At 37.1% G+C, this 19,818-nt stretch overlaps 1 protein-coding gene across 5 annotated transcripts in view; it reads right to left on the bottom strand.

Annotated features, from left to right (window-relative positions):
- Positions 1-19,818, bottom strand: part of CASK (calcium/calmodulin dependent serine protein kinase) — a 385,638-nt gene that overhangs the window by 299,497 nt on the left and 66,323 nt on the right. For all 5 annotated transcript variants that reach the window (XM_068962176.1, XM_068962178.1, XM_068962179.1 and 2 more), the window contains exon 2: positions 5,835-5,947. In XM_068962176.1, the coding sequence (XP_068818277.1) occupies positions 5,835-5,947 (113 nt within the window). The remainder of the gene's footprint in view (positions 1-5,834; positions 5,948-19,818) is intronic.

Genomic DNA, 19,818 nt, shown 5'->3' with positions numbered 1-19,818 from the left:
GAAAATATTTGCAAACAGTGCAACAGACAAGGGCTTAATTTACAAAATATACAAACAGTTGAATTATAAATTAAAAAAAAAACCCAATCAAAAAATGGGCAGAAGATGTAAACGGACGTTTTTTTTCAGAGAAGACATACAGATGGTCAGTAAACACATGAAAGGATGTAACTCACTGCTAATTATTAGAGAAATCCAAATCAAAACTACAGTGAGGTACCACTTCACATGAGTCATAATGGCCATCATTAAAAAGTCTACAAATAATAAATGCTGGAGAAGGTGTGCAGAAAAGGGAAGCTCTTACACTACTGGTGGGAATGTAAACAAGCTGGACCATTATGGAAAACAGTATGGAGGTCCCACAAAAAACTAAAAATATAGTTGCCGTATGATCCAGCAATCCCATTCCTTGGCATATATCTAGACAAAACTATAATTTCAAAAAATACATGCATTCCTATGTTGATAGCAGCACTATTTAAAATAGCCAGGACATGTAAGTAACCTAAATATCCACTGACAGATGAACGGATAAAGAAGATGTGATATATATATACAATGGGATATTAGCCATTTGCAGCAACATGGATGGATTTAAGAGATCATCATGCTAAGTGAAATCACTCAGAAAGAAGAAAGACAAATACCATATGTTAACATTTATATGTGGGATCTAGAATATGACTCAAATGAACTTATCTATAGAACAGTCTAACAGACATAGAGAACAGACTTGTGGTGGCCAAGGGGGAGGGAGTTGGGGAGGAAAGGACTGGGAATTTAGGATTAGTAGATGCAAACTATTATATATACAAGGGACAAACAACCAAGGTCCTACTGTAGAGCCCAGGGACCTATATTCAATTTCCTGTGATAAACCACAATGAAAAATAATATGAAAAAGAATATATATGTATAACTGAATCAACACAACATTTAAATCAGCTATACTTCAAGAAAGTTACAAACAATAAATGCTGGAGAGGGTGTGGAGAAAAGGGAACCCTCTCCACTGTTGCTAGGAATATAAATTGATACAGCCACTGTGGAGAACATTATGGAGGTTCCTTAAAAAACTAAAGACAGAACTACCATATGACCCAGTAATCCCACTATTGGGAATATACCCCGAGAAAACCATGATTCAAACTGACATGTACCACAACGTTCACTGCAGCACTATTTATAACTGCCAGGATACAGAAGCAACTTAGATGTCCACTGAAAGATGAGTGGATAAAGAAGTTGTACAAATATGCAAAAAAGTAAACTTTAAATTGGTGGATTAGCAGAGTAAGAGATAAACTATCAATTAAAATACGTGCTAAGATAATAAAAAATGGATTTCATTAATAGGGGTATGTATTTAAGTAGGAAAATATCCTCCAATCCTAATATAAATTCACTCAGCTTTCATTTAATATAAGCTTCTTTTTCATCTCATGCTCCTAAACATCAACTTCACTTTTTCATACATGTGAAATAGTAACTTCTTAACCATTTAGGAATAATATGCCTTTTTAGGAATCTAATAAGAACTTAGACTTTCTAGGAAAATGAATATATATATATATATATATATATATATATATGAATATATATAAAACCCTTACAATTTAAGGGTTTCTTGGATATTCTGCAGCCTATAAGTTAAGATCCCCTATGGAAAAAAAATTATGATTTTAATGGGAAAATACAGAACAGATATTCAAGTAATTATAATATCTTATCTTCAATAGAGCAATGAGAATGTAAAATATTAAAACATATATGCTGCTGCTGCTAAGTTGCTTCAGTCGTGTCCAACTCTGTATGACCCCATAGATGGAAGCCCACCAGACTCCGCCGTCCCTGGGATTCTCCAGGCAAGAACACTGGAATGGGTTGCCATTTCCTTCTCCAATGCATGAAAGGAAAAGTGAAAGCAAAGTCGCTCAGTCATGTCTGACTCTTAGCGACCCCATGGACTGCAGCCTACCAGGCTCCTCATCCATGGGATTTTCCAGGCAAGAGTATTGGAGTGGGTTGCCATTGCCTTCTCCATAAAACATATATAGGTGGTCTCTAATTACTATACATATTTCATTTCAAAAGCTAATTTGTAAATTATATATTTAGAATTTATTACTCATTTTTTCTTATAAAAATATTAGAAACAATGGTTGGGACTATTAAATTGCAAGTCTCTTAAGAATAGATGCTCTTAAGATAGATAGCTAATAAGGACCTGCTGTATATAGCACAGGAAACTCTTCTCAGTACTCTGCAATGACTTGTATGGGAAAAGAATCTGAAAGAGTGGATATTTGCATATGTATAACTGAATACAGTTTGCTGTATAGCAGAAATTAACACAACATTGTATATCAACTATATTCTAGTAATTTAAAAAAAAATAGGTACTGAAAAGCCTCTTGATGAAAGTGAAGGAGGAGAGTAAAAAAGTTGGCTTAAAGCTCAACATTCAGAAAATGAAGATCATGGCATCTGGTCCCATCACTTCATGGGAAATAGATGGGGAAACAGTTTCAGACTTTATTTTTTTGGACTCCAAAATCACTGCAGATGGTGACTGCAGCCATGAAATTAAAAGACCTTACTCCTTGGAAGGAAAGTTATGACCAACCTAGACAGCATATTCAAAAGCAGAGATATTACCTTGTCAGCAAAGGTCCATCTAGTCAAGGCTATGGTTTTTCCAGTGGTCATGTATGGATGTGAGAGTTGGACTGTGAAGAAAGCTGGGCGCCTAAGAATTGATGCTTTTGAACTGTGGTGTTGGAGAAGACTCTTGAGAGTCCCTTGGACTGCAAGGAGATCCAACCAGTCCATTCTAAAGGAGACCAGTCCTCGGTGTTCATTGTAAGGACTGATGCTAAAGCTGAAACTCCAATACTTTGGCCACCTCATGTGAAGAGTTGACTCATTGGAAAAGACCCTGATGCTGGGAGGGATTGGGGGCAGGAGGAGAAGGGGACGACAGAGGGTGAGATGGCTGGATGGCATCACCGACTCGATGGACGTGAGTTTGAGTGAACTCCGGGAGTTGGTGATGGACAGGGAGGCCTGGCGTGCTACGATTCATGGGGTCGCAAAGAGTCAGACACGACTGAGCGACTGAACTGAACTCTTTTTATCTGTCTATGTATCATAATGACCTGGGCAAATAAACAGCATACTTTTTATTCCCAGGTGACCCTTTATGAAACCTATTTTACTCAATAAAGTATTTGAATACAAACATACTAACAGGAAAAAATATTGAGGCAATGACAGAGATTAAATAAGCCACAAAAAATATAATAAAAAAGAAAAGAATAAAATTGACTTAAAATTATCTGTTGCTTGAGAAACAGGCTTCATTAGATGAGAAATAACAGTAAATATAGATATTTCTAGATATTTTTGTTTGAACATACAGGTTCCTTTTTACTGTGTTTCAAATTTCACTGCAAAATATGTTTCTTCTTAATACAACATCTCCTACCCTTAGCCATGAATAAGGTCATTATTGGACAGTAACAATTTTAATGGACTGGAAGGGCAAATATGTTTTGCCTGTAGTGACTGAAGAGCGTTGAAAAAAGTAAGGGGTGGAGAATATTGTTCAAAGATGTTTTATATAATAAAATAAATAATTATTTATTATACATCTTAAAATGTGTCCACATTAAATTTAAGTGTGTGTGTGTGTGTTAGTCGCTCATTTGTGTCCGACTCTTTGCGACCCCATGGACTATAGCCCACCAAACTCCTCTGTCCATGGGATTCTCCAGGCAAGAATACTGGAGTGAGTTGCCATTTCCTTCTCCAAGCTAGTATAAAAATAACCAATAGAGGGTAAAGTAGCTCCACGGAAAAATTTTTTTAAAAGACAAACTTTGGAGTGGGTTGTAGATGAAATTTTTATTGTTTCTTAATCATTATGAATGTCACTGTGTTAAAGAAGATGGAAAAACTACATTTGGTGCCATAAATATAAAGGAACAATTGCAGATTTTTATTTGAATAATGTCGAACTTTTATCAAAACAAGATATAGTCATGCATAATATGCAGAATTCAACTGGATACCATTTTATATCTATAGGTTGTGACCCTATCACATAAGATCAATGGATTGACCCAGCCTTGTCTTCAGAAAAGGTCTCAAAGACATTTGTATACTCAAACCAATGCCAAAGCACCAACAAGTGAATGACACAAGACAACCTCAGAGACATGGATGATATACCAACCCCAGCTTTTTAAGTTTGGTATTTGACTCCCTGGCTAGGTGACAATGAAAGAAATTCAGTCTGGCAGGCTGGGTCTATAGCTCCCTGTTAATGAAATCTGTCAATAAGAACCTCAGCCAACTGAGAAAGTAATTAATAGTCCTCATAAAAAATGTCTTTAGACTGTAGATTCAAAATTAGGTATAATAATAAACAAAATCAACATAACATAGGCATATGGAGTCATTGATTAAGACTTTGATTTTAAACAGGAATCTTACTAAATTCATCAACATTATCAAAGAAGAAATATTCAACACCATCTACATATTTACTGAACTAGGTTTATACAAAATTACCTAAGTATTCACGAAGTTTGTTTTTAATTGGTATCTAAGGTACAGAAAATTAAATACAGTATATTAAAGTGCAGTTTAAAAGTTTTAGGAAATGTAGTAGTAAAACCTGATTAGAAGTAAATTTCAAATTCTGCTAAGTTTATAAAATAATTTGTATTCAAAATAGCCAGCTCCAGAATATGAAACCATAAAATGTAAAATCCCTAAATACAAGAATTTAAAGATTAAAGCACTAAAACACCTGTTATCCTTTGTGAATAACAACTTGCAGAATCTTCCACAAACAGTAGGAATAATTCAAAAGGTTTCAATAAAGTATTTAAAACTAAGGATACTGAAAAAATATCTGAAGGAATAGATTAACTTGGAGCTCATAGTATGTGGGCTTCTACTTGTTAAAGTAAGATAACTGGATAAAATATAAAAAGGCTACTGTGCTTTAGCTTTTCCAATTTAAACTATTAACTGTATTGCTCTTGAGATTAAGAAGGAAAAGAGTTAAGAAGGACATGTCTTCTACTGGATCGTGAAAAAGTCTAAAGTTAGAAGACAGGGTAATTAGAAAAGTTAATAATATAATTGTGCCATCTGAAATATGACCATATGTGAAGCGTGGCTACATGAAACCATGGTTTATAAGCATTAAAAAATTTTAATGCTTATATATTGTCTATAAACATTTATACATAAACATGGTTAACCATATCAATGTTTTAAAACAAGATTTTGAGTCCGGCAAGTCCAAACAGTACAGATCTTTCAAATTTTCACACATACACCATAAGTGACTTAAGCAAAATGTGATGTATTAGTCTTTTAGTTCTGTTGGATCACAATCCTAAGGTAATAAGTTACAGACTTTAAGGGAACTCAGATGAGTTTGTTTTGAATCTTCAGTGATTATATTTGTACCGTTATTTCCCTTCTCACTCTTTCCATTCCATGCTCCATACTATAGGACTCCAAGTTAGATTCTACAAAATATATTTTCACATTTTACTTTCTTCCTAGTAAAAAAACATAGGCCAATAGCAATCCTAGATGATTTCATAACTTTGTTAATCACTCTAGCTATCTTTCAGGTACCATGTTCTAGAATTCCAGAAAACTACAATGGAATTTAAACTGTCTCCACCCACTTCCCACTATATTATACCCTCCACTTCCCCACCCCCAGATGAAGGTTAGGTTGATAGATGGATTGAAGATGAAATAAAGCCAGACATCAAATAACTTACTTGAAATCCATCTCTTACCTTCTGTACTTAACCCTGGACTTGATGTGAACTTGGCTACATCAACAATTTTTACAGCAAACTGTTGCCCAGTTTCTCTGTTGATGCATCGTCGTACAACACTGAAGGGACCCCTAAAATAAAAATAAATAAAAGCCAAGTTTAATTTGCTGATTTTCTTAAGTTCCTATTTCCCTTTAATATCTTATTCATATTTCATTTTCTGCTATAGCCATAGTTTTCAAGATATAATTGAACATAATTTTGAAAATATTTTCCTATCATTTATGAGGTAATTATTTGAACTTACTAAGCCATAAAAATAAGAAACAAATTTACATTTCAAAATCACTTTAAAAAAATTTGAGATAGTATTCTATTCCAGGGAAATAATCTTTGTAATTTTCTCTACACATTATCAACATCTTAAATAAAATAAGAAAATGTTCACAGTGGTAGTGTATGTAACTTTTACCTTTTGAACCAGATACTTAAATCATTCTCTCATCTTAGCCATCACTTATCTAATCTTCACTAACAAGTCCTACTGAGTTTATCTCAAATATCTCTTAATCCAGTCCACTTCTCTCCATGTCTCATAACCTAGTCTAAGTGAAGTCGCTCAGTCGTGTCCGACTCTTTGAGACCCCATGGACTGTAGCCTATCAGGCTCCTCCGTCCATGGGATTTTCCAGGCAAGAGTGCTGGAGTGGGGTGCCATTTCCTTCTCCAGGGGATCTTCCCGACCCAGAAACTGAACCCAGGTCTCCCACATTGCGGGCAGATGCTTTACCATCTGAGCCACCAGGGAAGCCCCAACCTAGTCTAAGCCACTACCAATTTCTACTGGGACCAATGAAAACTTGTTTCTCCCATCGTTATTGTGGTGATGCTTTAAAAATGAAAACCTGATGGTATGTTTCTGCTTAAAATCCCACAGAGACAAGGTATTTGCAACACATATGCTTAGTCAAGAGCCAAAATAAATAATCCTTAAATAAGAAGATATGCTCCAAGGAAATCTGGGCAAAAGACTTGAATAGACACTTCATGAAGAGTAAGACCTGCATTATTTAATTTCCAGCAGCCTCTCCAGTCTCAACTAAAGTCACAGAGAAATCCTTCGTCCTCCTCAAACTTCAAATTAGAATTATTCTAAGTCGCCATAGAAAGAAAGTAATTTCTACTAGCAGAACCACTGGTCCAGACATTCTTACCCAGTTCTCTCCTCAATTGAAATTGGTGGCTTTCGATTCTGGCCATACAATTGAAGCAACTGGGATGATTGATAAAATAACAATGCCCAGGCCCAGGCATTAAAAACACAAATATGCACTTGGTTCCTTATGACACATTATTGACCAGGGGATTCTGGCAGAAACTAACACCTGTAGCTGACAATTTGCTATGTAAGTTAATATTGAAACGTCTCTGGTCAATAATGTTTGGGCAACAAAAGACGAATTAATATATCTCTGGTCAATAAATTGTTAATAGTTAAAAAATAAGTTTCTGAACTAAAGTTAATCCAACATGCTTGAATCAACTACTGATTAATATAGAATTCAATCGCAATTTACTACACTAGTTTATTTGAAGGCTAGCATATTTTTTTTGAAGACTACATAATTTATTAAATACACACACATGTATGTGTATACATGTATGAATTTCCCTCCTTCTCAGGAAACAAAACACTCTCAATGATTTTTACAGGTAGAAAAAAGTACACCTGTATGTGTGTGTGTGCTAAGTCGCTTCAGTCCTGTCCAACTCAGTGCAACCCTATGGACTGGAGCTCCCAGGCTCTTCTCTCCATGGGGATTCTCCAGGCAAGAATAATCAGAAGACAGCAAAAAGTTCTTCATGTATAGTAGAACATTTGTGATACTTCTTGCCTTAAAGTTTGTTTGTCTTTATTCTTGCAATCAGAGGACAGGCAAAAGAATATAATCTAACCTAGACTTAAACATTTCTCTGAGATCATATGAATCAGTTATTTTATCCTGCAGTCATCAGGACATCAATTATTCCTCAGTTTCAAATCTCTCATCAAGCAATCTAATAAAGCTAAACTGAAACAAAAAGAAATGGTAATAATGTACCTTTCAGCACCCTATACAAAAGGGACCTTTTGATAATCAAAACTGTTCAAAGATTTTCCTCTGTGAGAAGACAATATAACAATGTGAGTCTGCGCTCCCACAAATGTTTTCATTCTCAAGGTGGATGTCTTACTTGTGATGACTTATCCTGACAATAGCAAGCAATTTCAGGAAATGTTTAGCATAATTGGTTTTTGTCCACACATAAACCCTTGGGACTCTATTTATATATATATTTGTATAGTATTCTTCAATTCACTACACCTTTTGGATAACTTCCAAGTTTTAAAGGACTGTGAGAATGAGAGAAAACAATAGTAATTAATAATTACATTTTGGAAGCCAGAAATCAGATGGAGTAATGGTAACTGGCTTAGCATTTGTAGGAAGCCTGAATTGCAAGGAGAAAATAATAGTTCAGAACCAAATTCATTTACACTACAGAATTCTCAAGAAGTATCTGAACTCTGAGAAAGAGAGGGTGGGGCTAAACTAACAAGGTTTGAATGAAATCTATTAGAGAAGTAGTTAAGTGTCTTAGATCTGGGACTTCCCTGGTGGCTCAGATGGTAAAGTGTCTGCCTACAATGTGGGAGACCTGGGTTCAATCTCTGGGTCGGGAAGATCTCCTGGAGAAAGAAATGGCAACCCACTCTAGTATTCTTGCCTGGAAAATCCCATGGACGGAGGATCCTGGCAGGCTACAGTCCATGGGGTCGCAAAGAGTCAGACACGACTGAACGACTTCACTTTCTTTTTAGTGCCTAAGACTCCACACTCCCAATGCAGGTGTCCTGAGTTTGATCCTTGATCAGGGAACTAGATCCCACATACTGTAACTAAGACTTGGCATAGCTAAATAAATGAATAATTTTTTTTTTTTTTAAAGAATCTCAGATACTCCTCCTCTATTCCATGCCACTGGGTAAATGCCCTACCTTAACCTCACAGAGGGCAATTCACTGAAGAGGGTAAAACATAGGGTCATAGAACTGGTGACACAGGCAGCTGAGGAAGTGGACACTATATAAAAAACAAAGGGATTATGTGATCACACACAAAATGAATGTAGACAGCCCATCTTCTTTTCCCATTCACTGGGGGAGAGGGAGATATTAAAAGCTAGCTCTTTACCCTTCAGGCAGCCGAGAAAGATTTTCTATTGAATATGTGACCAGGCCAGAAGGAAAGACCTAAAGATAATGACATTATGTTGCTCAAACCACTCAACCAGATCAAATTCTTGAAACCAAAGTCAACAAGTTCTGCCACAAGTTCACAGTTTTCAATCAACTTTCCAACCACAGCATTGATCACATTTTGGGCTAAATAGTTCTTTGCTGTGCAAGGATGTCCTGTGCACTGTAGGGGGCCTAACATCACCTCTAGCCTCTACCTGGAAATGCCAGTAGCACCCCCTCAGCCAGTTTTGCCAATCAAAAATATCTCTAAACATTGTCAAATGTCCCTAAGGAACCCCTGCCCTATTTCTACTCATGAATAGGCAACCAATCTCCCAAGATACCTGGAGAAGAGTCTCCAATTTGGATGACAGAGATCAAAACAGAAAAAGGAACTTAGAGGAAACAGACTAAACAAGAAAAAACTTCCAACTATTAATACCATTAATATCCTTGGAAACATAACTATGAAACAAAAATGGAACTTTCAGAAAACAAGAACAGGGCTCTTGAAAAATAAGCATATGAAGAAATTTAAAACTCAACAGAAGGGCTGTCAGAAAAAGTTGAGGAAATTTCCCAGAAAGTAGAGCCAAAAGAACAAAGAAAATGGAGAGGAGGAACTCAAATAAGCCAAGAAAATTTCCCAGACCTTAATCCTGAGTTGCTCAAATTGAAAGGAACCACCAAGTGGAAAAGCAAAAAATAATATACAAGGGAACTCCCTAAGGTTATCAGCTGATGTCTCAGTTGAAACTCTGTAGGTCAGAAGGAAGTGGCACAATATATTTAAAGTTATGAAAGGGAAAAACCTACAACCAAGGATACTCTACCCAGCAAAGCTTTCATTCAGACTGAATGGACAAATCAAAAGCTTTATGGACAACCAAAAGCTAAGAGAATTCAGCACCATCAGACAAGTTTTGCAACAAACACTAAAGGAAATTCTCTAAGTGTAAAAGAAAAGGCCACTAGTAAAAACAAGAAAATTATGAATGGAAAAGATCCCCAGAAAAGGACAACATAAAGTAAAGGTAGGAAATCATCTGCATACAAATAAGATAGAAAACCAAGCAACAGTGAGAAGAGCATAAGACAAATGCAGGATATTGGAAATACATTTGAAATTAAAAGACCAGGAACTTAAAAATAATCTAGTTTGTGTATGTGTGTGTGTGTATATATATATCTATATCTATAATCTGTCTGCAATGCAAGAGACCTAGATTAGAGCCCTGGGTCGGGAAGATCCCCTGGAGAAGGGAATGGCTACCCACTACAGTTTTCTTGCCTGAAGAATCCCATGGACAGAGGTGCGTGGTGGGCTACAGTGTATAGGTCACAAAGAGTCAGACATGACTGAGCAACAATACTTTTCAATTTACATCAAAACCTCACAGTAATAGCAAACAGAAAATCTACAATAGATATACACACAAAAAAGAAAAATGAATCTGAACATAAAACTAAAGTTAGTCAACAAACCACAAAAAGAAAGAACAAATGAGAAAGGGGAAAAAAAGATCAACAAAAATGAATCCAAAACAATTAAGAAAATGGCAATAAGAACACATGCATGTATGCTCACTCAGCCATGTCTGACTCACTGCGACCCTATGGACTGTAGCTGACCAAGTTCCTGTCTCCATGGGATTTTTCAGGCAAGAATACTGGAGTGGGTTGCCATTTCCTCCTCCAGGGGATCTTTCCAACCCAGGATCAAACCCACGTCTCCTGTGGCTCCTGCACTGGCCGGCAGATTCTTTACAATTGAGGCACCTGAGAACATACTGATATCTACGTTAAATGTAAATGAACTAAATGCTCCAATAAAAAGATACAGACTGGCTGAAGATATACTCTCCCAAGACTGAACCAAGAAGAAATAGAAAATACAAACTGACCAATCAGAAGCACTGAAATTGAAACTGTGATTTTAAAGCTTCCAACAAATGTCCAGGACTGGATGGCTTCAAAGGCAAATTCTATCAAACATTTAGAGAAGAGTTAATACCTATCCTTCAACTATTCCACAAAATTGCAGAGGAATAAATACTCTGAAACTCATTCTATGAGGCCACCATGACCTGAATACCAAAGATGACCCAAAAGAGAAAACTCAAGGCCAATATCATTGATGATGCTTTTGAACTATGGTGTTGGGAGAAGACTCTTGGACAGCAAAGAGATCAAACCAGTCAATCCTAAAGGAAATCGACCCTGAATGTTCATTGGAAGGACCAATGCTGAAGCTGAAACACCAACACGTTGGCCACCTGATGCAAAGAGCTGACACATTAGAAAAGACGCTGATGCTGGTAAAGATTGAAGGCAGAAGGAGAACGGGATGATAGAGGATGAGATGGTTGGATGGCATCACCAACTCAATAGAAATGAGTTTGAGCAAGCTCCAGGAGATGGCGAAGGACAGGCAAGCTTGGCATGCTGCAGTCCTTGGAGTCGCAAAGAGCCAGACACAACTAAGTGACTGAACAACAAATCACTGATGAATAAAGACATGGAAATCCTCACAAAATACTAACAATCTGAATCCAATAATACATTAAAAGGATCATATATATACATGATCAAGTGGTATTTCTCCCAGGAATGAAAGGATTTTTCAGTATCCACAAATCAAATGTGGAATACACCACATCAACATATTGAAGAATAAAAGCCATGTGATCATCTCAATAGCTGCAGAAAAAGCTTTTGACAAAATTCAACACCCATTTATGATAAAAAAGAAAGTGGGAATAGAGGGAATATATCTTAACATAATAAAGGTCATATATGACAAACCTACATCTAACACCATACTCAAGGTGAAAATCTAAAAGCATTTCCCCTAAGATCAGGAACAAGACAAGGATGTCCATTCTTGCTACCTTTATTTACCATAGTTTTGGAAGTCCAAGCTGCAGTAATCAGAGAAGAAAAAGAAATCCAAATTGGAAAAGAAGTAGTAAAATTATCACTGCTTGCACGTGATATGATACTATACATAGAAAATCCTAATGTCGCTACCAGGAAACTACTAGGGCTCATCAATGAATGTGGTAAACTTGCAGGATGCAAAATTAATACACAGAAATGTCTTGCATTCCTATACACTAACAAAGAAAGATCATAAAGAGAAATCAAGAAAACAATCCCATTTACCATCCTATCAAAAAGAGTAAAATACCTAGGAATAAAGCTACCTAAGAAGACAAAAGACCTGTACTCTGAAAATTATAAGACAGTGATGAGAGCAATCAAAGATGACACAAATAGATGGAGAGACATACCATGTTCTTGGATTAGGAGAATCAATATTGTCAAAATGGCTATAGTACCCAAGGCAATTTACAGATTCAATGTAATCCCTATCAAATTACCAGTGTCATTTTTCACTGAACTAGAACAAAAAGAATTGGAAAATTTGCATGGAAACATAAACCCCAAATACCAAAAGTGATCTTGATAAAGAAAAAGGGAATCAGACTTGCTGACTGCAGACTGTACTACAAAGCTACAGTCATCAAAACAGTACAGTACTGGTACAAAAACAAAAATATAGATAAAATGGAACAGGACAGAAAGCCCAGAAATAAATCTATGTATTTATGGCCAATTAATCTACAACAATGGGAGCAAAATTATACAATGCAGGAAAGACAGTTTCTTCAATAAATGGTGCTGGGAAAACTAGACAGTTATTTGTAAAAAAATGAAATTAAAACATTCTTTAGCACCATACAGAAAAATAAGCTCAAAATGGATTAAAGGCTTAAATATAAGATCAGATACTATAATACTCTTAGAGAGAAACGTAGGCAAAACACTCTTTGACATTAATCGCAGCAACATTTTTTCTGAGCTATCTCCCAGAGTAATGGAAATAAAGCAAAAATAAACAAATGGGACCTAATTAAACTCAAAAGCTTTTGCACGGCAAAGGAAATCATAAACAAAACAAAAGGCAGCCCACAGAATGGGAGAAAATATTTGCAAATGATGCAACTGACAAAGGATTAATCTCCAAAATTTATAAACAGCTCTTATGGCTCAGTATCAAAAAAATAAACAACCTAATCAAAAAATAGTCAGAAGACCTAAATAGATGTTTCTCCAAAGAAGACATACAGATGGCCAAAAGAGACACATGAAAAGATGCTCAACATTGCTAATTATTAGAGAAATGCAAATCAAAACTACAATGAGATATTACCTCACACCTGTCAGAATGGCTATTATCAAAAAGCCTATAAACAGTAAATGCTGGAGAGGGTGTGGAGAGAAGGGAACACTCCTGTTGGAGGGAACGTAAATTGGTACAGCTGCTATGGAGAACAGTATGAAGGTCCCTTAAGAAAGGTCCCTTAACATATGATCCAGCAATCCCACTCCTGGGCATATAACCAGAGAAATACATGGTTCAAAAGGATACATGCACCGCTATGTTCATTGCAGTGCTATTTACAACAGCCAAGACATGGAAGCAATCTAAATGTTCATCAGCAGATGAATGGATAAAGAAGGTGTGGTATATTTCTACAATGAAATACTACTTAGCTACAAAAAATGAAATAATGCTATTTTGCAGCAACACGTATGAACCTAGAGATTGTCATACTAAGACAAAAACAAATATCATATGATATTGCTTTTATGTGCAATCTAAAAAAACGATACGTGAACTTATTTACAAAACAGATATGTATTCACAGACATAGAGTACGAATTTATGTTTACCAGGGGGAAGAGTGGAAGGAGGGACAGATTGGGAGTTTGGGACTGACAAGTATACACTGCTATAATTAAAATACATAATCAACAAGGACCTATTATTGTATAGCACAGGGAATGCTGCACAACATTCTGTAATAATCTAAATGGGAAGATAATTTATAAAAGAATAGTTACATGTATACGTATAACTGAATCACTTTGCTGTATGCCTGAAACTAAAACAACATTGTACATCGACTATTCTCCAATATAAAATTTAAATGAAAAAAAGGACCCACAAAGTACTCAGCAAAATAGGTAATAGATACATGTTCATACATGCCATTATGAAATTTAAGAACCCTGTGGGCCAGAGAACATTCAGATTTCCAGAAATAGGAGTAAGGATGCACAAGGAGGATAGGATGATACAGTTAATACACAGGAACTGCTGTGGTTTCCCATCTCTCAATGGCAACACTAGAGGCAATAAGACAGTAGAGCACCTTCAGAACCATGAAGAAAAATTATTTCTAACCTTTAAAGTCTACATCTAGTCAGAAAAATCAATAATAGTAAAAAAGAATTTTTTTTCAGACACAAAAAACCTCAATACCTTATTTGCAATGCATACTCTCTAAAGAAATTATTGTAGGATGTGTTTGCTAGAAGAGAGCAGACCAGTAAAAAACAGGACAGTCAAGGGACAGCAAATGCCTTCAACACAGGAATGAGAGTAAGATCTCAGGTTGCCAGCCATGCACTGAGCCATCAAAGATTCCCAATGCCACCTTTTAACTTGAAAACAGAAGAACCCCATAAGCTGGGGCCAGATTGCTCTGTTTTGCTTTTTCTGACCAGGGGCTTATGAGATTCCTGCTCCTCTCTGCTGCCCAGATCAGCAGAAGACTCTCACTTCACTCAACAGCAGTGTTCTTAGGAATAGCTGAGTGGGAAGCCTCTTCAGTGAACTGAAAAGCAGGAAATGCAGAGTAGCCTATGCCCCCTGACCGCATTCCAGCTGGATGTTCAGTATCCCATCCTGCACTATAGCATGGATGTCCTGCCTGTGGAGAGCCCTGTGTTTGGGGATTTACTCGGGATCTTGCCAATGGATTTCCTAGCAGGGGCTCCTATATGTTCTCAGGTATGTGAAGCCAGACTGAACAAGAGGTTCTATTTGTCTTCTCTTCCCTTCTGATTCTTCACACAATAGTGGTATTATTGCCCTTTCCTCACACAGCTAACTTTGTGCTTACTACTCATTTTTAATGAATAAACAATATACTGTTTAGGGATACATACATAGATGGTAAAGCTATAAAGAAAATCAAAAGGAATCTTGAGTACAAAAGCTAGGATAATGGTTATGGGAGAAAGGGAGGTTATGATCAGAAAGGGGTACACAGGGGGCTTTTAAAGGTCTTAGTAATATTTTATTCTTAACTTGGATAATAGATTCATGGGCTTTCATTTTATTAGCATTCTTTAAAATACACATATGTGCAGGCACACAGACACACACACTATACACTCCTCCATACACATATTTCCTAGTTAAAAATAATTGTAACAGCTGAGGGATACATCCCTAAGATCTCACTAATCAAAAGAGGTCTTAATTTTTAAATATATATATAATATAGATTATTTTAAATGACTTGTATATATATATATATAAATGAAGAAAAACTGTGTTTATGTCTCAAACATAATGAAGTCAACATGGATTATGTTAACTGTAATTTTACATCTAGCTGAACTGAACTTAATCCATTAAGCTGTTACATGTAAACTTCAGAGTGACATCTATAATATAAAGTTCTCAGAGGCTTACAAACAAACTTACATATCTAAGGAAACCTTTAATAAATGGGGTGAACTTCCTGTGTCCTTCCTAGGAACTTCATTACATTTATAATGAATTGTGCGATGTACTACAATAGATGTAGGAAAAGCATGAAGAACAACCACCAATTAACTAAAAGGAAGATAAGGATGGGGGAAATGAAGCTGTTTGGTATTGCTGGCATGAAAAACTGGAGGGTGAGAAGTGGCTGGAAAAGGAGAAAGGCGTCAGAGACCACTGTGACAGAAGAAGGGAAAATAGGTTGAGGAGTGAGTGGGGGCCACTCAGGAAGTTATTACATTAGCCAAAGCATAAGATGATAAAGACTTAAACCAATGCATCAGTAGATACAACTGAGAGAGACTTAAACTGACAAGCAACAGTTAGTGATTAGCTAGGGGATGGTTGGGGGTTGGTTGAAAGAATGACATACAGATTTCTGGCAAAAGTTACAGGGTAAATAATGATACCACCAAATGAAAATGCGACTACTACAGGAGAAAGAACTGGTAGAAGGAAGAGAAAGAAAAGAGACACACAGCTGTGTTTTGAAAATACCAATTTCCAAATTATTCATTTCCATGGGTCAAGGCAGAGATTTAGAGAGTGCAATTAGATAGGAGTTGGTAAAGAATTTGCCTGCAGTGCAGGAGACCCGGGTTCGATCCCTGGGTTGGGAAGATCCCCTGCAGAAGGAAATGGCAACCCACTCCAGTATCCTTGCCTGGAAAATTTCATGGACAGAGGAACCTGGTGGATTGTAGTCCATGGGGTCGCAAAGAGTCGGGCACGACTGAGCAACTAACACACACACACACACACACACACACATATAGTTTAAGGAAGGGTCAACATGTAGATGATGAAGACATCAACTACCATTTGCAGCATACCATGAGCCAAGCATGCTGCTGAGAACTCTATATAGATTCTCCCATTCATCATAATTTATCATTATTTATCATAATAGTAAATATACTACTGGCCCCTGTTTTAAAGATAAGGAAACTGAGGCTAAGTCAGGTTGTCTGTGGCCAAACAGTTAGTCAGGACTGAAGCCTAGACATATAAAACTCTAGAATCTAAGTTCTCATCTCTACACTCCCTAGGAAGCATGGGTGACCAGGAGCCATTGATGTGAATGAGAGTACAGACTGAAAAGGACAGAACATATCCCCCAATTCCTCCCCAAGGAATTGCTAGAAACACCTCCCACAGAAAGACTATAAGAAGCCCAGAAAGAAAAAAGAAGTGCTAAAGGCAAGTTCTTAGAACTTAGAATCTTACAGAAGTACAGCCATAAAGACCAAGTGCTCAGAGTCTGCTCTAGACATGAACAAAGAAGTTCCCTCCATTCTTCTCAAGACTGGTACAAGAAAACAGTAATTTTCCCTCTTAAATTAAGAACTACACATTCACATTTTGCTATTTTCTAAATGTGGGACAGAAACTGGCCCAATGAAAATACTCAGTAGAGAAACAACTTTTGGGAAACTTGCACCTGATCTTTTCTCCTGGTGTTCATGAACTGACTTATCATTAGAACAAGTGGTCATCTTTATCCACAGGTTCCACATCTGTAGATTCAAACAAAAACTCCAGAAATTTCCAAAAAACAAAACTTAAGTTTGCTAAACACAAGCAAATATTTACATGGCATTTACACTGTATTCAGTTCAGTTCAGTCACTCAGTCGTGTCCAACTCTTTGTGACCCCACAAATCGCAGCATTCCAGGCCTCCCTGTCTATCACCAATGCCTGGAGTTCACTCAAACTCACGTCCATTGAGTTGGTGATGCCATCCAGCCATCTCATCCTCTATTGTCCCCTTCTCCTCCTGCCCCTAATTCCTCCCAGCATCAGAGTCTTTTCCAATGAGTCAAGTCTTCGCATGGGGTGGCCAAAGTATTGGAGTTTCAGCTTTAGCATCATTCCTTCTAAAGAAATCCCAGGGCTGATCTCCTTCGGAATGGACTGGTTAGATCTCCTTGCAATGCAAGGGACTCTCAAGAGTCTTCTCCAACACCACAGTTCAAAAGCATCAATTCTTCGGCGCTCAGCCTTCTTCACAGTCCAACTCTCACATCCATACACGAGCACAGGAAAAACCATAGCCTTGACTAGATGGACCTTAGTCGGCAAAGTAATATCTCTGGTTTTGAATATGCTATCTAGGTTGGTCATAACTTGTCTTCCAAGGAGTAAGTGTCTTTTAATTTCATGGCTGCAGTCACCATCTGCAGTGTTTGGAGCCCAAAAAATAAAGTCAGACACTGTTTCTACTGTTTCCCCATCTATTTGCCATGAAGTGATGGGGCCACATGCCATGATCTTTGTTTTCTGAATGTTGAGCTTTAAGCCAACTTTTTTACTCTCCTCTTTCACTTTCATCAAGAGGCTTTTTAGGTCCTCTTGACTTTCTGCCATAAGGGTGGTGTCATCTGCATATCTGAGGTTATTGATATTTCTCCCAGCAATCTTGATTCCAGCTTGTGCTTCTTCCAGCCCAGTGTTTCTCATGATGCACTCTGCATATAAGTTAAATAAGCAGGGTGACAATATACAGCCTTGACGTACTCCTTTTCCTATTTGGAACCAGTCTGTTGTTCCATGTCCAGTTCTAACTGTTGCTTCCTGACCTGCATATAGGGTTCTCAAGAGGCAGGTCAAGTGGTCTGGTATTCCCATGTCTTTCAGAATTTTCCAGAGTTTATTGTGATCCACACGGTCAAAGGCTTTGGCATAGTTAATAAAGCAGAAATAGATGTTTTTCTGTAACTCTCTTGCTTTTTCGATGATCCAGCGGATGTTGGCAATTTGATCTCTGGTTCCTCTGCCTTTTCTAAAACCAGCTTGAACATCAGGAAGTTCACGGTTCACGTATTGCTGAAGCCTGGCTTGGAGAATTTTGAGCATTACTTTACTAGCGTGTGAGATCAGTGCAATTGTGTGGTAGTTTGAGCATTCTTTGGCATTGCCTTTCTTTGGGATTACAATGAAAACTGACCTTTTCCAGTCCTGTGGCCACTGCTGAGTTTTCCAAATTTGCTGGCATATTGAGTGCAGCACTTTCACAGCATCATCTTTCAGGATTTGAAATAGCTCAACTGGAATTCCATCACCTCCATTAGCTTTGTTCGTAGTGATGCTTTCTAAGGCCCACTTGACTTCACATTCCAGGATGTCTGACTCTAGGTGAGTGATCACACCATTGTGATTATCTTGGTCGTGAAGATCTTTTTTGTACAGTTCTTCTGTGTATTCTTGCCACCTCTTCTTAATATCTTCTGCTTCTGTTAGGTCCATACCATTTCTGTCCTTTATTGAGCCCATCTTTGCATGAAATGTTCCCTTGGTATCTCTAATTTTCTTGAAGAGATCTCTAGTTTTTCCCATTCTGTTGTTTTTCTCTATTTCTTTGTATTGATCGCTGAGGAAGGCTTTCTTATCTCTTCTTGCTATTCTTTGGAACTCTGCATTCAGATGCTTGTATCTTTCTTTTCACTTCTCTTCTTTTCACAGCTATTTGTAAGGCCTCCCCTGACAGCCATTTTGCTTTTTTACAATGTTTTAGGTATTATAAATTATCTAGAGGTGATTTAAAGTATATGAGAGGATGTGTATAAGTTACAGACAAATATTATGCCATTTTATAAAGGACTTGAGCATCAGAGGGGTTTGGTATCCACGGGGTTCTGGAAGCAATCCCCCACAGATATTGAAATGACTGTACTAACATTATCACAACTGTCAAATTCTGTGTGCATAATCCAGTCTTTATAAGCTGAAACTAATAATTATAGAAGTCTGACAGTATGAAATTACATTGTAAATCCTATTTGTAAAAGGAATATATTCTGTTAATATGTCACGAACATCGGTTGTTTTCCAAATGCTACAGTAGCCTATAACAGTATTGTTCAGTTCAGTTGCTCAGTCGTGTCTCACTCTTTGCAACCCCATGGAAGCCTGCCACTAATTACCACTCTGCACCTAATTAATATTTGAGCACGGAAGTTGCTATCTTCATTAACATTTTTTTCCAGTCATACTTCCATGAAGTGCTGTTAATCTCTTCCCATCCAGAGCCATGTTGCATGGATCTCCATAATAACTTAGATCTACTTCTGAATTAAATAAAATTTAAATAAGT

Source organism: Capricornis sumatraensis, chromosome X (assembly GCF_032405125.1).
Source record: "Capricornis sumatraensis isolate serow.1 chromosome X, serow.2, whole genome shotgun sequence".
Lineage (NCBI taxonomy): Eukaryota > Metazoa > Chordata > Mammalia > Artiodactyla > Bovidae > Capricornis > Capricornis sumatraensis.
Note: the sequence above shows the minus strand (reverse complement) of the source record. Positions and strands in the feature narration are given on the sequence as shown.